Below are 19,448 nucleotides of genomic sequence, written 5' to 3'. Positions count from 1 at the left end.
AGGGACGCTGTTGCTTTAATCGTGCCCTACAACGGCGATTACGCCATCAATCTTGATTGTTAATACCGCAGGCTAACTAGTTTTGCAACATTATATTGGTGTAATACACAACTTAAATGTTTTCCTCAGCCAAGCAGCATGTTTATTACGAAAAAACAGGCATTCACACGTGGATTCAAGCATCATAATAGCGATTGTTTGACCTGGCAATTGATTACGACATAATAGCAATTCACACGTTAATAACTGCGTCATAATTGCAATTCACACGTTGATTATTTAGAGGGCAGGTGTTTTAAAACAGGTTTGAATAGGAATAAGAAAGCATTACTTTGACTTTAAGAACGTTTGCCCGTGTATTGCAAGCATAGTCTATACGTTCGTCGTAAAGTTGCCTTTAAATTCGCGAAAGAAAAGCGATAAACAAGACGCTTTTATTAGGATTACACTTGTATCGGTTAACCGGTTAACCGGTTAAAACTGAACGGTTAACGGTTAAACAAAAATTGGGAAAATCCACAGCCCTAATTTTAGGTTGTCCTGGTAACCAGATCTATTCACTTTGTGCTGGTTGTGATGTAACATGTAGTCAAAGAAATGAAACTATAGCTTGTGCAACAGTATGTCGCCAACAATGTACATGTCCTCCTAATACATATCTTCAAGGAGATTTGTGTCTGACCAATGAACAATGTGATGCTGCTGCAGGTTTGTTAACTTTGTGGATCATCATTTGGTCTCTACAGTCTTTGTCTAATGTCATCCAATGTTCCAGCTTGTCCAAACAACCAAGTTTACTCTCTCTGTGCTGGATGTGATGTCAGTTGCGCTGATAGAAACAATCCAGGACCATGCACTTTACAATGTCGTCAGCAATGCACCTGTCCATCTGGAACTTATCTTTATATGGAGCAGTGTCTTGATGATACTCAGTGCAATGTTGCTCTAAGTAAGAAACATCACATTAACTTGTTAAGATACTTTTTATATTTGACTTTACTTTTATGCAGATTGTCCTGTTTTTTTTAGATGTTTATCTTAAACTATTGCTCTGGTTAAAAACATAATATTTATTTCAATGTATTGAATTGAATGTAACTTGCTTAATCTTCGCCTGGCCGGAAAACGTCACTTGTTAAACACGGGTGTTCTGTTTTATACATCTTGTGCCTGCTGTTAAATTATTATGTATATTACTTTGTGGGTGCATATTTCTTTATGTATGGCTGTTAACTTGGACAACCTGTTAATGACCATTAGGTTGGAGCAATTGCTGTTAACTGTTTTGCCCAACGATACAACGCCCACAATGGTATCAGCAACGAGCCTTGAACCCATTACCTCTGGATTAAGAGGCAGTACGCTAACAACTTTCCCACGATGCCGAACTTGTACAGAAACTCTATATTTGACCATACTTTTATACAGATTGTCCTGGTAATCAGCAATATTCTACATGTCATGGTTGTACTGTACCATGCAGTGATAGAGATTCTCCTGAACCTTGCCCAAGGATTTGTCAAATTGGTTGTTATTGTCCTCATGGAACATATTTACTTGGAGAACAATGTGTTTCTCGCCAACAGTGTGAAGCTGCTCAAAGTAACAATAAAGATATATTGAATGTTATTTATTGTGTTTTACCTTTGTGTATTTTAGGTTGTCCTGGTAACCAGATCTATTCACTTTGTGCTGGTTGTGATGTAACATGTAGTCAAAGAAATGAAACTATAGCTTGTCCAGCAATATGTCGCCAACAATGTACATGTCCTCCTAATACATATCTTCAAGGAGATTTGTGTCTGACCAATGAACAATGTGATGCTGCTGCAGGTTTGTTAACTTTGTGGATCATCATTTGGTTTTTACAATCTTTGTCTAATGTCATCCAATGTTCCAGCTTGTCCAAACAACCAAGTTTACTCTCTCTGTGCTGGATGTGATGTCAGTTGTGCTGATAGAAACAATCCAGGACCATGCACTTTACAATGTCGTCAGCAATGCACCTGTCCATCTGGAACTTATCTTTATATGGAGCAGTGTCTTGATGATACTCAGTGCAATGTTGCTCTAAGTAAGAAACATTACATTAACTTGTTAAGATACTTTTTATATTTGACTTTACTTTTATGCAGATTGTCCTGTTTTTTTAGATCCTTACCTTAAACTATTGCTCTGGTTTAAAACATAATATTTATTTCAATGTATTGAATTGAATGTAACTTGCTTAATCTTCGCCTGCCTGGAAAACGTCACTTGTTAAACACGGGTGTTCTGTTTTATACATCTTGTGCCTGCCGTTAAATTATTATGTATATTACTTTGTGGGTGCATATTTCTTTATGTATGGCTGTTAACTTGGACAACCTGTTAATGGCCATTAGGTTGGAGCAATTGCTGTTAAGTGTCTTGCCCAACAAAACAAAGACCACAATGGTATCAGCGACGAGCCTTGAACCCATTACCTTTGGGTTAGAGGCAGGCGCGCTAACCACTTTGCCACGACACGGACTTGTACAGAAACTTTATATTTGACAATACTTTTATACAGATTGTCCTGGTAATCAGCAATATTCTACATGTCATGGTTGTACTGTACCATGCAGTGATAGAGATTCTCCTGAACCTTGCCCAAGGATTTGTCAAATTGGTTGTTATTGTCCTCATGGAACATATTTACTTGGAGAACAATGTGTTTCTCGCCAACAGTGTGAAGCTGCTCAAAGTAACAATAAAGATATATTGAATGTTATTTATTGTGTTTTACCTTTGTGTATTTTAGGTTGTCCTGGTAACCAGATCTATTCACTTTGTGCTGGTTGTGATATAACATGTAGTCAAAGAAATGAAACTATAGCTTGTCCAGCAATATGTCGCCAACAATGTACATGTCCTCCTAATACATATCTTCAAGGAGATTTGTGTCTGACTAATGAACAATGTGATGCTGCTGCAGGTTTGTTAACTTTGTGGATCATTATTTGGTTTCTACAGTCTTTGTCTAATGTCATCCAATGTTCCAGCTTGTCCAAACAACCAAGTTTACTCTCTCTGTGCTGGATGTGATGTCAGTTGCGCTGATAGAAACAATCCAGGACCATGCACTTTACAATGTCGTCAGCAATGCACCTGTCCATCTGGAACTTATCTTTATATGGAGCAGTGTCTTGATGATACTCAGTGCAATGTTGCTCTAAGTAAGAAACATCACATTAACTTGTTAAGATACTTTTTATATTTGACTTTACTTTTATGCAGATTGTCCTGTTTTTTTATATCTTTACCTTTAATTACTGCTTTAGTAAAAAAACATAACATTTATTTAAATGTATTGAATTAAATGTAACTTGCCTAATCTTCGCCTGGCCGGAAAATATCACTTGTTTACACGGGTGTTCTGTTTCAAACACCTTGTGCCTGCTTCTGAGTTGCTGTGTATGTCACTTTATTGTTGATTTTTTCATTTTTATGTATGTTGTCCATATTATGGCTGATAATATGGACAACCTGTTAAAGACCACTGGGTTGGAGCACTTGTTGTTAAGTGTCTTGCCCAATAAAACAACGGCCACAATGGTATCAGCAACGAGCCTTGAACCCATTACCTCTGAGTTAAGAGCCAGGCACGCTAACCACTTTGCCACGACGTCAGACTTGTACGGAAACTTTATTTTTGACCATACTTTTATACAGATTGTCCTGGTAATCAGCAATATTCTACATGTCATGGTTGTACTGTACCATGCAGTGATAGAGATTCTCCTGAACCTTGCCCAAGGATTTGTCAAATTGGTTGTTATTGTCCTCATGGAACATATTTACTTGGAGAACAATGTGTTTCTCGCCAACAGTGTGAAGCTGCTCAAAGTAACAATAAAGATATATTGAATGTTATTTATTGTGTTTTACCTTTGTGTATTTTAGGTTGTCCTGGTAACCAGATCTATTCACTTTGTGCTGGCTGTGATGTAACATGTAGTCAAAGAAATGAAACTATAGCTTGTGCAACAGTATGTCGCCAACAATGTACATGTCCTCCTAATACATATCTTCAAGGAGATTTGTGTCTGACCAATGAACAATGTGATGCTGCTGCAGGTTTGTTAACTTTGTGAATCATCATTTGGTTTCTACAGTCTTTGTCTAATGTCATCCAATGTTCCAGCTTGTCCAAACAACCAAGTTTACTCTCTCTGTGCTGGATGTGATGTCAGTTGCGCTGATAGAAACAATCCAGGACCATGCACTTTACAATGTCGTCAGCAATGCACCTGTCCATCTGGAACTTATCTTTATATGGAGCAGTGTCTTGATGATACTCAGTGCAATGTTGCTCTAAGTAAGAAACATCACATTAACTTGTTAAGATACTTTTTATATTTGACTTTACTTTTATGCAGATTGTCCTGTTTTTTTAGATCCTTACCTTAAACTATTGCTCTGGTTTAAAACATAATATTTATTTCAATGTATTGAATTGAATGTAACTTGCTTAATCTTCGCCTGCCTGGAAAACGTCACTTGTTAAACACAGGTGTTCTGTTTTATACATCTTGTGCCTGCCGTTAAATTATTATGTATATTACTTTGTGGGTGCATATTTCTTTATGTATGGCTGTTAACTTGGACAACCTGTTAATGGCCATTAGGTTGGAGCAATTGCTGTTAAGTGTCTTGCCCAACAAAACAAAGACCACAATGGTATCAGCGACGAGCCTTGAACCCATTACCTCTGGGTTAGAGGCAGGCGCGCTAACCACTTTGCCACGACACGGACTTGTACAGAAACTTTATATTTGACAATACTTTTATGCAGATTGTCCTGTTTTTTTTTAGATCCTTACCTTAAACTATTGCTCTGGTTAAAACATAATATTTATTTAAATGTATTGAATTAAATCTAACTTGCCTAATCTTCACCTGGCCGGAAAATGTCACTTGTTTACATGGGTGTTCTGTTTCAAACACCTTGTGCCTGCTTCTGAGTTGCTGTGTATGTCACTTTATGGTTGATTTTTTCATTTTTATGTATGTTGTCGACGGTTGTCCATATTATGGCTGATAATATGGACAACCTGTTAATGACCACTGGGTTGGAGCAATTGTTGTTAAGTGTCTTGCCCAATAAAACAACGGCAACAATGGTATCAGCGACGAGCCTTGAACCCATTACCTCTGGGTAAGAGGCAGGCGCGCCAACCACTTTGCCACGACGTCGAACTTGTACAGAAACTCTATATTTGACCAAACTTTTATACAGATTGTCCTGGTAATCAGCAATATTCTACATGTCATGGTTGTACTGTACCATGCAGTGATAGAGATTCTCCTGAACCTTGCCCAAGGATTTGTCAAATTGGTTGTTATTGTCCTCATGGAACATATTTACTTGGAGAACAATGTGTTTCTCGCCAACAATGTGAAGCTGCTCAAAGTAACAATAAAGATATATTGAATGTTATTTATTGTGTTTTAACTTTGTGTATTTTAGGTTGTCCTGGTAACCAGATTTATTCACTTTGTGCTGGTTGTGATATAACATGTAGTCAAAGAAATGAAACTATAGCTTGTCCAGCAATATGTCGCCAACAATGTACATGTCCTCCTAATACATATCTTCAAGGAGATTTGTGTCTGACCAATGAACAATGTGATGCTGCTGCAGGTTTGTTAACTTTGTGGATCATCATTTGGTTTTTACAGTCTTTGTCTAATGTCATCCAATGTTCCAGCTTGTCCAAACAACCAAGTTTACTCTCTCTGTGCTGGATGTGATGTCAGTTGCGCTGATAGAAACAATCCAGGACCATGCACTTTACAATGTCGTCAGCAATGCACCTGTCCATCTGGAACTTATCTTTATATGGAGCAGTGTCTTAATGATACTCAGTGCAATGTTGCTCTAAGTAAGAAACATCACATTAACTTGTTAAGATACTTTTTATATTTGACTTTACTTTTATGCAGATTGTTATTGTTTTTTTATATCTTTACCTTTAATTACTGCTTTAGTAAAAAAACATAACATTTATTTAAATGTATTGAATTAAATCTAACTTGCCTAATCTTCACCTGGCCGGAAGATATCACTTGTTTACGCGGGTGTTCTGTTTCAAACACCTTGTGCCTGCTTCTGAGTTGCTGTGTATGTCACTTTATGGTTGATTTTTTCATTTTTATGTATGTTGTCCATATTATGGCTGATAATATGGACAACCTGTTAATGACCACTGGGTTGGAGCAATTGTTGTTAAGTGTCTTGCCCAATAAAACAACGGTCAAAATGGTATCATAAACGAGCCTTGAACCCATTACCTCTGAGTTAAAGAGCCAGGCACGCTAACCACTTTGCCACGACGTCGGACTTGTACAGAAACTCTATATTTGACCATACTTTTATGCAGATTGTCCTGGTAATCAGCAATATTCTACATGTCATGGTTGTACTGTACCATGCAGTGATAGAGATTCTCCTGAACCTTGCCCAAGGATTTGTCAAATTGGTTGTTATTGTCCTCATGGAACATATTTACTTGGAGAACAATGTGTTTCTCGCCAACAGTGTGAAGCTGCTCAAAGTAACAATAAAGATATATTGAATGTTATTTATTGTGTTTTACCTTTGTGTATTTTAGGTTGTCCTGGTAACCAGATCTATTCACTTTGTGCTGGTTGTGATGTAACATGTAGTCAAAGAAATGAAACTATAGCTTGTGCAACAGTATGTCGCCAACAATGTACATGTCCTCCTAATACATATCTTCAAGGAGATTTGTGTCTGACCAATGAACAATGTGATGCTGCTGCAGGTTTGTTAACTTTGTGGATCATCATTTGGTTTTTACAGTCTTTGTCTAATGTCATCCAATGTTCCAGCTTGTCCAAACAACCAAGTTTACTCTCTCTGTGCTGGATGTGATGTCAGTTGCGCTGATAGAAACAATCCAGGACCATGCACTTTACAATGTCGTCAGCAATGCACCTGTCCATCTGGAACTTATCTTTATATGGAGCAGTGTCTTGATGATACTCAGTGCAATGTTGCTCTAAGTAAGAAACATCACATTAACTTGTTAAGATACTTTTTATATTTGACTTTACTTTTATGCAGATTGTTCTGTTTTTTTAGATCCTTACCTTAAACTATTGCACTGGTTAAAAACATAATATTTATTTCAATGTATCGAATTGAATGTAACTTGCTTAATCTTCGCCTGTCCGGAAAACGTCCCTTGTTAAACACGGGTGTTCTGTTTTATACATCTTGTGCCTGCCGTTAAATTATTATGTATATTACTTTGTGGGCGCATATTTCTTTATGTATGGCTGTTAATCTGGACAACCCATTAATGACCATTAGGTTGGAGCAATTGTCGTTAACTGTTTTGCTCAACGATACAACGCCCACAATGTTATCAGAAACGAGCCTTAAACCCATTACCTCTGAGTTAAGAGGCAGGCGCGCTAACCACTTTGCCACGACGCCGAACTTGTACAGAAACTTTATATTTGACCATACTTTTATACAGATTGTCCTGGTAATCAGCAATATTCTACATGTCATGGTTGTACTGTACTATGCAGTGATAGAGATTCTCCTGAACCTTGCCCAAGGATTTGTCAAATTGGTTGTTATTGTCCTCATGGAACATATTTACTTGGAGAACAATGTGTTTCTCGCCAACAGTGTGATGCTGCTCAAAGTAACAATAAAGATATATTGAATGTTATTTATTGTGTTTTACCTTTGTGTATTTTAGGTTGTCCTGGTAACCAGATCTATTCACTTTGTGCTGGTTGTGATGTAACATGTAGTCAAAGAAATGAAAGTATAGCTTGTCCAGCAATATGTCGCCAACAATGTACATGTCCTCCTAATACATATCTTCAAGGAGATTTGTGTCTGACCAATGAACAATGTGATGCTGCTGCAGGTTTGTTAACTTTGTGGATCATCATTTGGTTTCTACAGTCTTTGTCTAATGTCATCCAATGTTCCAGCTTGTCCAAACAACCAAGTTTACTCTCTCTGTGCTGGATGTGATGTCAGTTGCGCTGATAGAAACAATCCAGGACCATGCACTTTACAATGTCGTCAGCAATGCACCTGTCCATCTGGAACTTATCTTTATATGGAGCAGTGTCTTGATGATACTCAGTGCAATGTTGCTCTAAGTAAGAAACATCACATTAACTTGTTAAGATACTTTTTATATTTGACTTTACTTTTATGCAGATTGTTATTGTTTTTTTTAGATTCTTACCTTAAACTATTGTTCTGGTTAAAAACATAATATTTATTTCAATGTATTGAATTGAATGTAACTTGCTTAATCTTCGCCTGGCCGGAAAACGTCACTTGTTAAACACGGGTGTTCTGTTTTATACATCTTGTGCCTGCTGTTAAATTATTATGTATATTACTTTGTGGGTGCATATTTCTTTATGTATGGCTGTTAACTTGGACAACCCATTAATGACCATTAGGTTGGAGCAATTGCTGTTAACTGTTTTGCTCAACGATACAACGCCCACAATGTTATCAGCGACGAGCCTTGAACTCATTACCTTTGGGTTAGAGGCAGGCGCGTTAACCACTTTGCCACGACACCGGACTTGTACAGAAACTCTATATTTGACCATACTTTTATACAGATTGTCCTGGTAATCAGCAATATTCTACATGTCATGGTTGTACTGTACCATGCAGTGATAGAGATTCTCCTGAACCTTGCCCAAGGATTTGTCAAATTGGTTGTTATTGTCCTCATGGAACATATTTACTTGGAGAACAATGTGTTTCTCGCCAACAGTGTGAAGCTGCTCAAAGTAATATTAAAAGAAATGTGTTTTTAGATCCTTACCCTAAAATATTTTTTAGGTTAAAAACATAATGATAAATTAAACAAATTAAATTGAATGTAACTTGCTCTATCCTTGCGTGACTGTAAACTACAGTCATTATAACATGGGTGTTCTGTTTTATACACCTTGTGCTTGCTTACAGGTTACCACGTATGTAACCTATTTATCCTTGCATGGCAGGGCAACAACAGTCGTTATAACACGGGTGTTCTGTTTCATACACCTCGTGCCATCATTCAAGTTAATAATATTATATTTTTTATGTATGGCTGATTATTTGGACTTTTTTTTAGACACCTTCAATTGTTGCTCTGGTTAAAAACATAGCATTTAGTTAAATGTATTGAAATAAATGTCGTTGCCCCGCTATTACACATATACAATTTCAACAAAGCATGAATTTGTTTCAGCTGGATGTCCTGGCAACCAGATCCGTGTAGAGTGTGGTAGTGGATGCCCATTACCCACGTGTGAAATACCCAACCCACCATCAACAGTGTGTCCAGAGTTTTGTCGTACTTGTATTTGTCCCATCAATACAGTATTGAATGGAGATTATTGCATACCATATAGCGAGTGTCCTTCTACTGCTACAACACAACCAGCACCAGGTAATTTAAATGTGAAATATACGACTTGATCCGATAGTGTTTCAGTTCCAGTAATTGCCGTTAGATATTTTACCCGAGGACACACACATTCAATATTTGTTATGATCATCATTTGGTTTTTACAATCTTTATCTTTGTTTCAGTTGGTTAGAAGATGACATTTAGACAATGGATACTTAAGAGGACAACGTACAAACTTCCCTTTGCTTTATATTTGGTGGTTGCTTGGTGTAAATAAAAATTGCTTTATATCTGCTAGCTGTATAATACACCAGTTGCAGTGAATTTCTATTCATTATAGGTTTAACACAACTTAAATTTACTTGCAGTTTGGCATATTTTGTATCAAATATTGATTTGAAAAAACTTTATTGTTTATATGCAAATAATTTCATGCACACAGTTTATGCAAGAAAATATTTCACACAAACCAAATAAAGGAACCTGCGTAACAATTTATTATCATGTTCTTCTTAAACACAGAAGTGAGGGGTGGAGCTAGCAGCACATATACCAGCGAAGAATAAACAAAAGTTACCTCAACATCCCAAGGATTTAGACCAGAGTTGACGCATTACCCCAACACCCAAGGATTTAGGCCAGAGTTGACCAATTACCCCAACACCCAGGAATTTAGACCAGAGTTGACCCATTACCCCAACACCCAGGGATTTGGGCCAGAGTTGGCCTATTACCCCAACACCCAGGGATTTAGGCCAGAGTTGACCCATTACCCCAACACCCAGGGATTTGGGCCAGAGTTGACCTATTACCCCAACACCCAAGGATTTGGGCCAGAGTTGACCCATTACCCCAAAACCCAGGGATTTAGACCAGAGTTGACCCATTACCCCAACACCCAGGGATTTAGACTAGAGTTGGTTCATTACCCCAACACCCGGGGATTTAGGCAAGAGTTGACCCATTACCCCAACACCCAGGGATTTAAGTCAGAGTTGACCCATTACCCCAACACCCAGGGATTTAGGCCAAAGTTGGCCCATTACCCCGACAGCCAGGGATTTAGGTCAGAGTTGACCCATTACCCCAACACCCAGGGATTTAGGCCAAAGGTGGCCCATTACCCCGACAGCCAGGGACTTAGGTCAGAGTTGACCCATTACCCCAACACCCAGGGATTTAGACTAGAGTTGGTTCATTACCCCAACACCCGGGGATTTAGGCAAGAGTTGACCCATTACCCCAACACCCAGGGATTTAAGTCAGAGTTGACCCATTACCCCAACACCCAGGGATTTAGGCCAAAGTTGGCCCATTACCCCGACAGCCAGGGATTTAGGTCAGAGTTGACCCATTACCCCAACACCCAGGGATTTAGGCCAAAGGTGGCCCATTACCCCGACAGCCAGGGATTTAGGTCAGAGTTGGCCCATTACCCCAACAGCAGCCAGAGTTGGCCCATTACCCCAACACCCAGGGATTTAGGTCAGAGTTGGCCCATTATCCCAACACCCAGGGATTTAGGTCAGAGTTGACCCATTACCCCAACACCCAGGGATTTAGGCCAGAGTTGACTTATTATCCCAACACCCAGGGATTTAGGCCAGACTTGACATATCATCCCAACACGCAGGGATTTACATCAGAGTTGACCCATTACCCCAACAGCAGCCAGAGTTGGCCCATTACCCCAACACCCATGGATTTAGGTCAGAGTTGGCCCATTATCCCAACACCCAGGGATTTAGGTCAGAGTTGACCCATTACCCCAACACCCAGGGATTTAGGCCAGAGTTGACCTATTACCCCAACAGCAGGGATTAAGGTCAGAGTTGACCCATTACCCCAACACCCAGGAATTTAGACCAGAGTTGACTTATTATCCCAACACCCAGGGATTTAGGCCAGACTTGACATATCATCCCAACACGCAGGGATTTACATCAGAGTTGACCCATTACCCCAACACCCAGGAATTTAGACCAGAGTTGACCCATTACCCCAACACCCAGGGATTTAGGCCAGACTTGACATATCATCCCAACACGCAGGGATTTACATCAGAGTTGACCCATTACCCCAACACCCAGGGATTTAGGCCAGAGTTGACATATCATCCCAACACGCAGGGATTTACATCAGAGTTGACCCATTACCCCAACACCCAGGAATTTAGACCAGAGTTGACCCATTACCACCACACCCAGGAATACCACATGCTACAGTTGTTGCAGTGTATCATAGTGTACCTATTAGTGTAAATACAAATGACACGCCTTAGCAAAGCGCTTTCGCGCAGTTTTATTCTGCACCATGTATTAAACATGTTTTCGTTGAACAACAATACACACTCAATAAAAAGATTGTCTAAGGTTATCTAAGGAAACAACAATCAAGTTAAAATAAAATTATCCGACCATTAATTGCTGTTTGGTTTGGTCGGTGACGTAAATCACGCCACCAAAGTTTGCCGCTTAACTTGACCTCCTTAGAATAGCCGAAAGACAATATACACTACCGGTGCCTCACCCGGTTTGTTTAGCAAAAAAAATAAACCGGTTGGGCTATCGCTAAACCGGTTAAAATCGCTAAACCGGTTGTTCGTTTAGTCGTTAAAACAGGTGTTTCATTACAGTCGCATTGAAATGAAGCATATATGGTTTGTTTGATATTAATGTACGTCAGTGCAGTTATGTAGTAGGTTTGGGCAGGTTGTGACATTTTTTCCATCTCTTTTATCGCCCTATTTCGTAGTAAAATAAAAATATTATAGAAATATTTAACCCCATCACGCGTTGGTAATTGTCAAAAACACGATTAGGAAATGTGAGGTATTGTTTGCTACCAGTATCGATCTTACCCCACAGTACTTAATAAAATATAAATGTTTTTCACAGAACTGCTTCGTCAACGATGCATTTAAGTAATATGTTTCTGCTTGAGCTAACGGTGTTGTTTCTCGTGGTTACGGCACAAGGAATAGGTAAAGTCTGTTTATTATAAAACTCGAGTATAAGAATCTTACAGCTATAACTAGTGTTTGTAACAATAGAATATTTGTGGTATATTGCTTTCGGGTATTTCCCATCAAGAAAACAACTCTCGCAAAACAAAAACCGACCGTCGTTATTTGAATCAAAGCATTACATATGGGGGATAATTAATGTGTTGTCACATTACTTCCAATTGTTTGCAGCTGGATGTCCTGGCAACCAGATCCAAGTAGAGTGTGGTAGTGGATGCCCATTACCCACGTGTGAAAGACCTATCCCTCCTACATTTTGTATACCAATGTGTCGTACTTGTATTTGTCCCACCAATACAGTATGGGATGGGAGTTATTGCATACCTTATCACCATTGTCCTTTTCCTGGTACAACACCAGCACCGCCAGGTAATTTAAATGTGAAACATTGTATAAGAGGGTGGTAGTGTCATGTGCCTTGTCTTACACTCTAAAAAAACTTGACGCAAAATGCTCAATCAAGTGCTTGATTGAGCGCGTTTTTTCAATCAAGTCGCTTCGACCGAATCAAATTCGCGTCAAACGTCTAGATTCGAGAGAATCGCTCTCGGACTTACATCAAAATTTGATTCAGAGGAGCGACGCGAGAGAGTCACTCACTTCTTCTCGCCCTTATTACGTCACGCGGGAGCGCGCCAAATTTTAAACGGTCTTGAACAAAGTCTTTAGACTGTGGAAGTGTTACTTAATTCTAAGAGGAATCGGGTGTAATATCGCTTAAGTAAGATGAGAAAAATAACAATGCAGACGCAACATTGGTCAGTAAGTCTTAAATAAAAGTCACAGTAAAACACGAAAAGATAACTCGTCAGAAGCTAAAGGTGAGGAATTTTAATACCATTTACAACGGTATGGTCTTACACACTTACTATATCTTTTGTTTAATTAACAGCACTCTAATGTGAAGCAACACCATTATAAGTTCAACTATCGACGATAAGATTTCAAAATGGGTCATATATTACAACTCTACTGAAGAAAGATGACAAGTGCACGTTGCTTACCATAAAACTTAAGTATGCATTTGTGTTTTTATATACAAAGTGGACATAGCATTATGTAATAGCATCCAAATACAAAACCATATTTTATGTTTTTAGATTTAGGCGTCACGACAACTGATTTTCCGAACTACCATCGTTTATACGAATGAATTACCGTCAACAGGGAATGTGAAAATTAGAACGTCGTTAATTCAAATTTGTGAGTATTAAGTAAACTTTTGTCGGAAAGGGTGTGTGGACTTATTCATTTAACTTGCTGCTTTCATTACAGACTGAATGTGATGTCAAGTGGAAACGTTTATGAGGGAGAAGTCCGTTCAACGTTTAATAAAGGAGAGAATTTCTTATCTGCGAACTTTACTACTTCATGCCTCAGCAAATACCCCTGGGAATACGACGTTTTGACAGTCGTTTACAAACCACATTTTCTATCTTTTGTGTTTTATGTTCCTTCCTATTTGTTGTCTTTCATTGCGTATAATTTTCCACGTCAACACTTTATCTGCAGTGTTTATAATAACTTGTGTATGCTGTGCCAATTAAATAAAAAATACAAAACAAACATTTTTCACCCCAGAAATATATATGTAGAATTTTTCATACAAATCAAGTTTAAATCAAAATTTGATTGAGATCGGCCCATTTTAATGCTAAAAAATCGCTGAAACCGAGCGAAATTTTGACGCAAATTTGATTTAAAAATTTGCGTCAAGCACTTGATTTAAAAATTTTGCGTCAAAATTTGGTGTTGAGCGGATTTGATTGAAATTTGATTGAAAATTTTTTACAGTGTAGTGGATGGGTGCTCACGTTGTAACTAAACGATACCGGTGTCGTATTATAATATTCGTACCGGGCGCTATTGGGCATGCGCAGTAAGTCAGGAACAAATACAATACACAGGGGCTAATCGGTCGTACAATATACGAGCTCTAATAAATACGTCCGTACGGTTACCGTGTTTTTAGTCGGCCAACTAAATTTCTGTGCATTACTTAATACAGGGGCTAATCGGTCGAAACTAAATTTTAGTTTGTCGATTTAGGCGGCAACTAGTTTAGTCGGTAGCTGATAATGCCATCCTAGTTTGTTAATGGTATATATATGCTCACTTTTGTCTCGGCGCATGCGCAACAACGCATGGTACAAAAACATCAGTAAGAACGAATATATTATGACACTGGGTTCAAAGCCTGATGCTGCTACTATTGCGAATGTATGTACACTTTGGCGAGAGACACAAGGTTTTTAACCAACCTAGTAGTCATTAATGGTATTTTTCAATTGTGAGCCATAGCCTACAGAAGAAAAGGAAAAAGTACAGATCACCTACAAAGTTACATACGTGATAACTTGTAGGCAGACACAAGGTGTATGAAACCGAACACCGGTGTTATAACGACTGTCGTTGCCCCACCATGCGAAGATAAATGAATGAATGAATGAATGAATGTAACTTACTTTATCCTCGCGTGGCCGGAAAACCACAGTCGTTATAACACGGGTGTGCACCTCGCGCCAGCTTACGAGTTACCAAGTATGTTACTTTGTGGGTGATTATTTTTGGGATTTTTTTTTCATTTTTATGTATGGCTGATAATTTGGACAACCCATTAGTGACCACTGGGTTGGAGCAATTGCCGTTAAGTGTCTTGCTCAAGGACAGATACGCCCACAATGGTAGCAGCGACGAGCCTTGAACCCATTACTTCTGGGTTGGAGGCAGGCGCGCTAACCACTACGCCACGGCGCCGGCAAATAAGTTACATACGTGGTAACTTGTAAGCAGACACAAGGTGTATGAAACAGAACACCCGTGTTATAACGACTGTCGTTGCCCTGCCATGCGAGGGTAAATAAGTTACATACGTGGTAACTCGTAAACGGGCACAAGGTGTATGAAACAGAACACTTGTGTTATAACGACTGTCGTTGCCCCGCCATGCGAGGATAAATAAGTTACATACGTGGTAACTTGTAAACGGGCACAAGGTGTATGAAACAGAACACTTGTGTTATAACGACTGTCGTTGCCCCGCCATGCGAGGATAAATAAGTTACATACGTGGTAACTTGTAAACGGGCACAAAGTGTATGAAACAGAACACCAGTGTTATAACGACTGTCATTGTCCCGCCATGTGAGGTTAAATAAGTTACATACGTGATAACTTGTAAACGGGCACAAGGTGTATGAAACAGAACACTTGTGTTATAACGACTGTCGTTGCCCCACCATGCGAGGATAAATAAGTTACATACGTGGTAACTTGTAAGCAGACACAAGGTGTATGAAACCGAACACCTGTGTTATAACGACTGTCGTTGCCCTGCCATGCGAGGATAAATAAGTTACATACGTGGTAACTTGTAAACGGGCACAAGGTGTATGAAACAGAACACCAGTGTTATAACGACTGTCATTGTCCCGCCATGTGAGGTTAAATAAGTTACATACGTGGTAACTTGTAAGCGAGCACGAGGTGTATGAAACAGAACATTTGTGTTATAGTGACTGTTCTTGCTCCGCTGTGTAATGATAAAAAGTTACATTTATTCATTATTCTTTAACAGTTGAAATTTAAAATTTTTAACTGTTTTTATTACACATATAGTAGGGTAGGGGAAGACGGGACACTTTTGCACTTAATATCTAAATATCCTGATCGTGTTTTAAACAATTAACAACGGTCTGTGAGAGTAGTGAAAATACGGATTTACAAATCTTTGAATGTTCTTTGTTTACTACCAAATGGGACGAGAAAATAGAATGAAAAGGTTTCCCATCTTCCCCCATCCGATCCCCCATCCGATGGGAGCAAACAAAAAACATTCAAAGAATTATAAAACCTTGTCCTCGCGACTTTCATAGACCGTTGTTAATTGTTTAAAATACGATCAAGATATTTAGATATTTCGTGCTAAAGGTGTCCCATCTTCCCCCACCCCACTATACAATTTCAACATAGCTTAATTTTTTTAACAGTTTGTCCTGGCAACCAGATCCGTGTATACTGTGGTAGTGGATGCCCATTACCCACATGTGAAATACCTAACCCACCAACTACAGTGTGCCCACAGTTTTGTCGCACTTGTATTTGTCCCACCAATACAGTATTGAAAGGAGATTATTGCATACCATATAACCAGTGTTTTTCCACCACTACAACACCACCGTCAACAGGTAATTTAAATGAGAAAGTGTCATGTGCCTTGTCTTAGTGGGTGGGTGCTCACGTTGTAACTAAACGATACCGGGTTCAAAGCTTGATGCTGCTACTATTGCGAATGTATGTACACTTTGGCGAGAGACACAAAGTTTTTAACCAAGCCAGTGTACATTGATAGTGTTTTTCAATTGAGAGCCATAGCCTACAGAAGAAAAGGAAAAAAATCACATCTCCTACAAAGTTACATACGTGATAACTTGTAGGTGGGCACGAGATGTAAGAAACAGAACACCCGTGTTATAATGACTGTCGTTGCCTTGCCATGCTATGGTAAAGTAAGTTACATTAATTCAAATCAGGTGAAAAATTAACCTTTTTGTAAGGGGTTGCAAAGCACATCACAAAACTCAAACCTATCTCTTTTTGTGTTTTTCTAAACAAGCTTTACAAAACGAAAAAATATACAATTTCAACAAAGCATAATTTTGTTTTCAACAGTTTGTCCTGGCAACCAGATCGAAGTAGAGTGTGGTAGTGGATGCCCATTACCCACATGTGAAAGACCTATCCCTCCTACAATATGTATACCAATTTGTCGTACTTGTGTTTGTCCCATCAATACAGTATGGGATGGGAACTATTGCATACGATATAGCGAGTGTCCTTCTACTGCTACAACACAACCAGCAGGTAATTTAAGTGTGAAATATACGACTTGATCCGATAGTGTTTCAGTTCCAGTAATTGCCGTTAGATATTTCACCCAAGGACACACACGTTCATTATTTGTTATGATCATCATTTGGTTTTTACAATCTTTATCTTTGTTTCAGTTGGTTAGAAGATGACATTTAGACAATGGATACTTAAGAGAACAACGTACAAACTTCCCTTTTTTTATATTTGGTGGTTGCTTGGTGTAAATAAAAAATTGCTTTATATCTGCTAGCTGTATAATACACCAGTTGCAGTGAATTTTTATTCACTATAGGTTTAACACAACTTAAATTTACTTGCAGTTTGGCATATTTTGTATCAAATATTGATTTGAAAAAGCTTTATTGTTTATATGCAAATAATTTCATGCACACAGTTTATGCAAGAAAATATTTCACACAAACCAAATAAAGGAACCTGCGTAACAATTTATTATCATGTTCTTCTTAAACACAGAAGTGAGGGGTGGAGCTAGCAGCACATATACCAGCGAAGAATAAACAAAAGTTACCTCAACACCCACAGATTTAGACCAGAGTTGACCCATTACTCCAACACCCAAGGATTTGGGCCAGAGTTGGTTCATTACCTCAACATCCAGGGATTTAAGTCAGAGTTGACCCATTACCCCAACACCCAGGGATTTGGGCCAGAGTTGGCCTATTACCCCAACAGCCAGGGATTTAGGTCAGAGTTGACCCATTACCCCAACACCCAGGAATTTAGGCCAGAGTTGACCCATTACCCCTACACCCAGGGATTTGGACTAGAGTTGGTTCATTACCCCAACACCCAGGGATTTAGGTCAGAGTTGACCCATTACCCCAACACCCAGGGATTTAGGCCAGGGTTGACCCAATACCCCAACACCCAGGGATTTAGGTCAGAGTTGACCCATTACCCCAACACCCAGGGATTTAATTATACATCGCATGCACTGGCTTGAACCCAAATTGTAGAAGTAATAAAACGTTACGAAATAATGTCAGGGATTTGGGCCAGAGTTGACCCATTACCCCCATCACCCAGGGATTTAGGCCAGAGTTGACCCATTACCCAAACACCCAAGGATTTGGGCCAGAGTTGGTTCATTACCTCAACACCCAGGGATTTAAGTCAGAGTTGACCCAATACCCCAACACCCAGGGATTTAGGCCAGAGTTTGTCCATTACCCCAACACCCAGGGATTTAGGCCAGAGTTGACCCATTACCCCCAACACCCAAGGATTTGGGCCAGAGTTGACCCATTACCCCAACACCCAGGAATTTAGACCAGAGTTGACCCATTACCTCTACACCCAAGGATTTAAGCCAGAGTTGACCTATTACCCCAACACCCAGGGATTTGGGCCAGAGTTGGCCTATTACCCCAACACCCAGGGATTTAGGCCAGAGTTGACCCAACACCCAGGGATTTAGGTCAGAGTTGACCCATTACCCCAACACCCAGGGATTTAGGCTAGAGTTGACCCATTACCCCAACACCCAGGGATTTAGACAGGAGTTGGTTCATTACCCCAGCACCCTGGGATTTAAGTCAGAGTTGACCCATTACCCCAACACCCAGGGATTTAGGTCAGAGTTGACATGTCATCCCAACACGTAGGGATTTACACCAGAGTTGACCCATTACCCCAACACCCAGGGATTTGGACCAGAGTTGGCCCATTACCCAAACACCCAAGGATTTGGGCCAGAGTTGACCCATTACCCCAACACCCAGGAATTTAGACCAGAGTTGACCCATTACCTCTACACCCAAGGATTTAAGCCAGAGTTGACCCATTACCCCAACACCCAGGGATTTAGACCAGAGTTGGCCCATTACCCAAACACCCAGGGATTTAGGCCAGAGTTGGTTTATTACCTCAACACCCAGGGATTTAAGTCAGAGTTGACCCATTACCCCAACACCCAGGGATTTAGGTCAGAGTTGGTTCATTACCCCAACACCCAAGGATTTGAGCCAGAGTTGGTTCATTACCTCAACACCCAGGGATTTAAGTCAGAGTTGACCCATTACCCCAACACCCAGGGATTCAGGCCAGAGTTTTTCCATTACCCCAACACCCAAGGATTTGGGCCAGAGTTGACC

The 19,448-nt window shown here is 39.6% G+C and overlaps 2 protein-coding genes and 1 long non-coding RNA gene across 4 annotated transcripts in view; all 3 read left to right on the top strand.

The window, feature by feature from the left end:
- Positions 1-19,448, top strand: part of LOC149737360 (zonadhesin-like) — a 53,295-nt gene that overhangs the window by 18,366 nt on the left and 15,481 nt on the right. Inside the window, exons 40-60 of the mRNA XM_089873669.1 lie at positions 535-708; positions 776-949; positions 1,429-1,602; positions 1,660-1,833; positions 1,901-2,074; positions 2,552-2,725; positions 2,783-2,956; positions 3,024-3,197; positions 3,694-3,867; positions 3,925-4,098; positions 4,166-4,339; positions 5,261-5,434; positions 5,492-5,665; positions 5,733-5,906; positions 6,405-6,578; positions 6,636-6,809; positions 6,877-7,050; positions 7,530-7,703; positions 7,761-7,934; positions 8,002-8,175; positions 8,656-8,829. Of these exons, the coding sequence (XP_089729795.1) occupies positions 535-708; positions 776-949; positions 1,429-1,602; positions 1,660-1,833; positions 1,901-2,074; positions 2,552-2,725; positions 2,783-2,956; positions 3,024-3,197; positions 3,694-3,867; positions 3,925-4,098; positions 4,166-4,339; positions 5,261-5,434; positions 5,492-5,665; positions 5,733-5,906; positions 6,405-6,578; positions 6,636-6,809; positions 6,877-7,050; positions 7,530-7,703; positions 7,761-7,934; positions 8,002-8,175; positions 8,656-8,829 (3,654 nt within the window). The remainder of the gene's footprint in view (positions 1-534; positions 709-775; positions 950-1,428; positions 1,603-1,659; positions 1,834-1,900; positions 2,075-2,551; positions 2,726-2,782; positions 2,957-3,023; positions 3,198-3,693; positions 3,868-3,924; positions 4,099-4,165; positions 4,340-5,260; positions 5,435-5,491; positions 5,666-5,732; positions 5,907-6,404; positions 6,579-6,635; positions 6,810-6,876; positions 7,051-7,529; positions 7,704-7,760; positions 7,935-8,001; positions 8,176-8,655; positions 8,830-19,448) is intronic.
- On the top strand, positions 12,313-17,780 carry LOC149737363 (SCO-spondin-like). The gene is made up of 5 exons (XM_089874889.1): positions 12,313-12,420; positions 12,634-12,831; positions 16,452-16,649; positions 17,134-17,325; positions 17,469-17,780. The coding sequence occupies exons 1-5, from the start codon at positions 12,351-12,353 to the stop codon at positions 17,474-17,476; spliced, it is 666 nt and encodes a 221-aa protein (XP_089731015.1). The 5' UTR covers positions 12,313-12,350; the 3' UTR covers positions 17,477-17,780.
- On the top strand, positions 12,881-14,028 carry LOC149737364 (uncharacterized). Of its 2 annotated transcripts, XR_016384539.1 has the most exons (3): positions 12,881-13,283; positions 13,355-13,665; positions 13,738-14,028. It is a non-coding gene; the product is annotated as an uncharacterized LOC149737364 (long non-coding RNA). The 2 variants fall into 2 exon arrangements; XR_016384538.1 differs by having other exon boundaries at positions 12,881-13,665.

Source organism: Ciona robusta, chromosome 3 (assembly GCF_009617815.1).
Source record: "Ciona robusta chromosome 3, ASM961781v2".
Lineage (NCBI taxonomy): Eukaryota > Metazoa > Chordata > Ascidiacea > Phlebobranchia > Cionidae > Ciona > Ciona robusta.
Note: the sequence above shows the minus strand (reverse complement) of the source record. Positions and strands in the feature narration are given on the sequence as shown.

What these genes read in the sequence shown, in the direction of transcription:
- LOC149737363 (XM_089874889.1), top strand. Translation starts at nt 12,351, where the DNA reads ATGCATTTAAGTAATATGTTTCTGCTTGAGCTAACGGTGTTGTTTCTC. An exon ending in GGTTACGGCACAAGGAATAG is followed by an intron (nt 12,421 to 12,633) that starts GTAAAGTCTGTT and finishes AATTGTTTGCAG; the next exon opens with CTGGATGTCCTGGCAACCAG. An exon ending in TACAACACCAGCACCGCCAG is followed by an intron (nt 12,832 to 16,451) that starts GTAATTTAAATG and finishes TTTTTTTAACAG; the next exon opens with TTTGTCCTGGCAACCAGATC.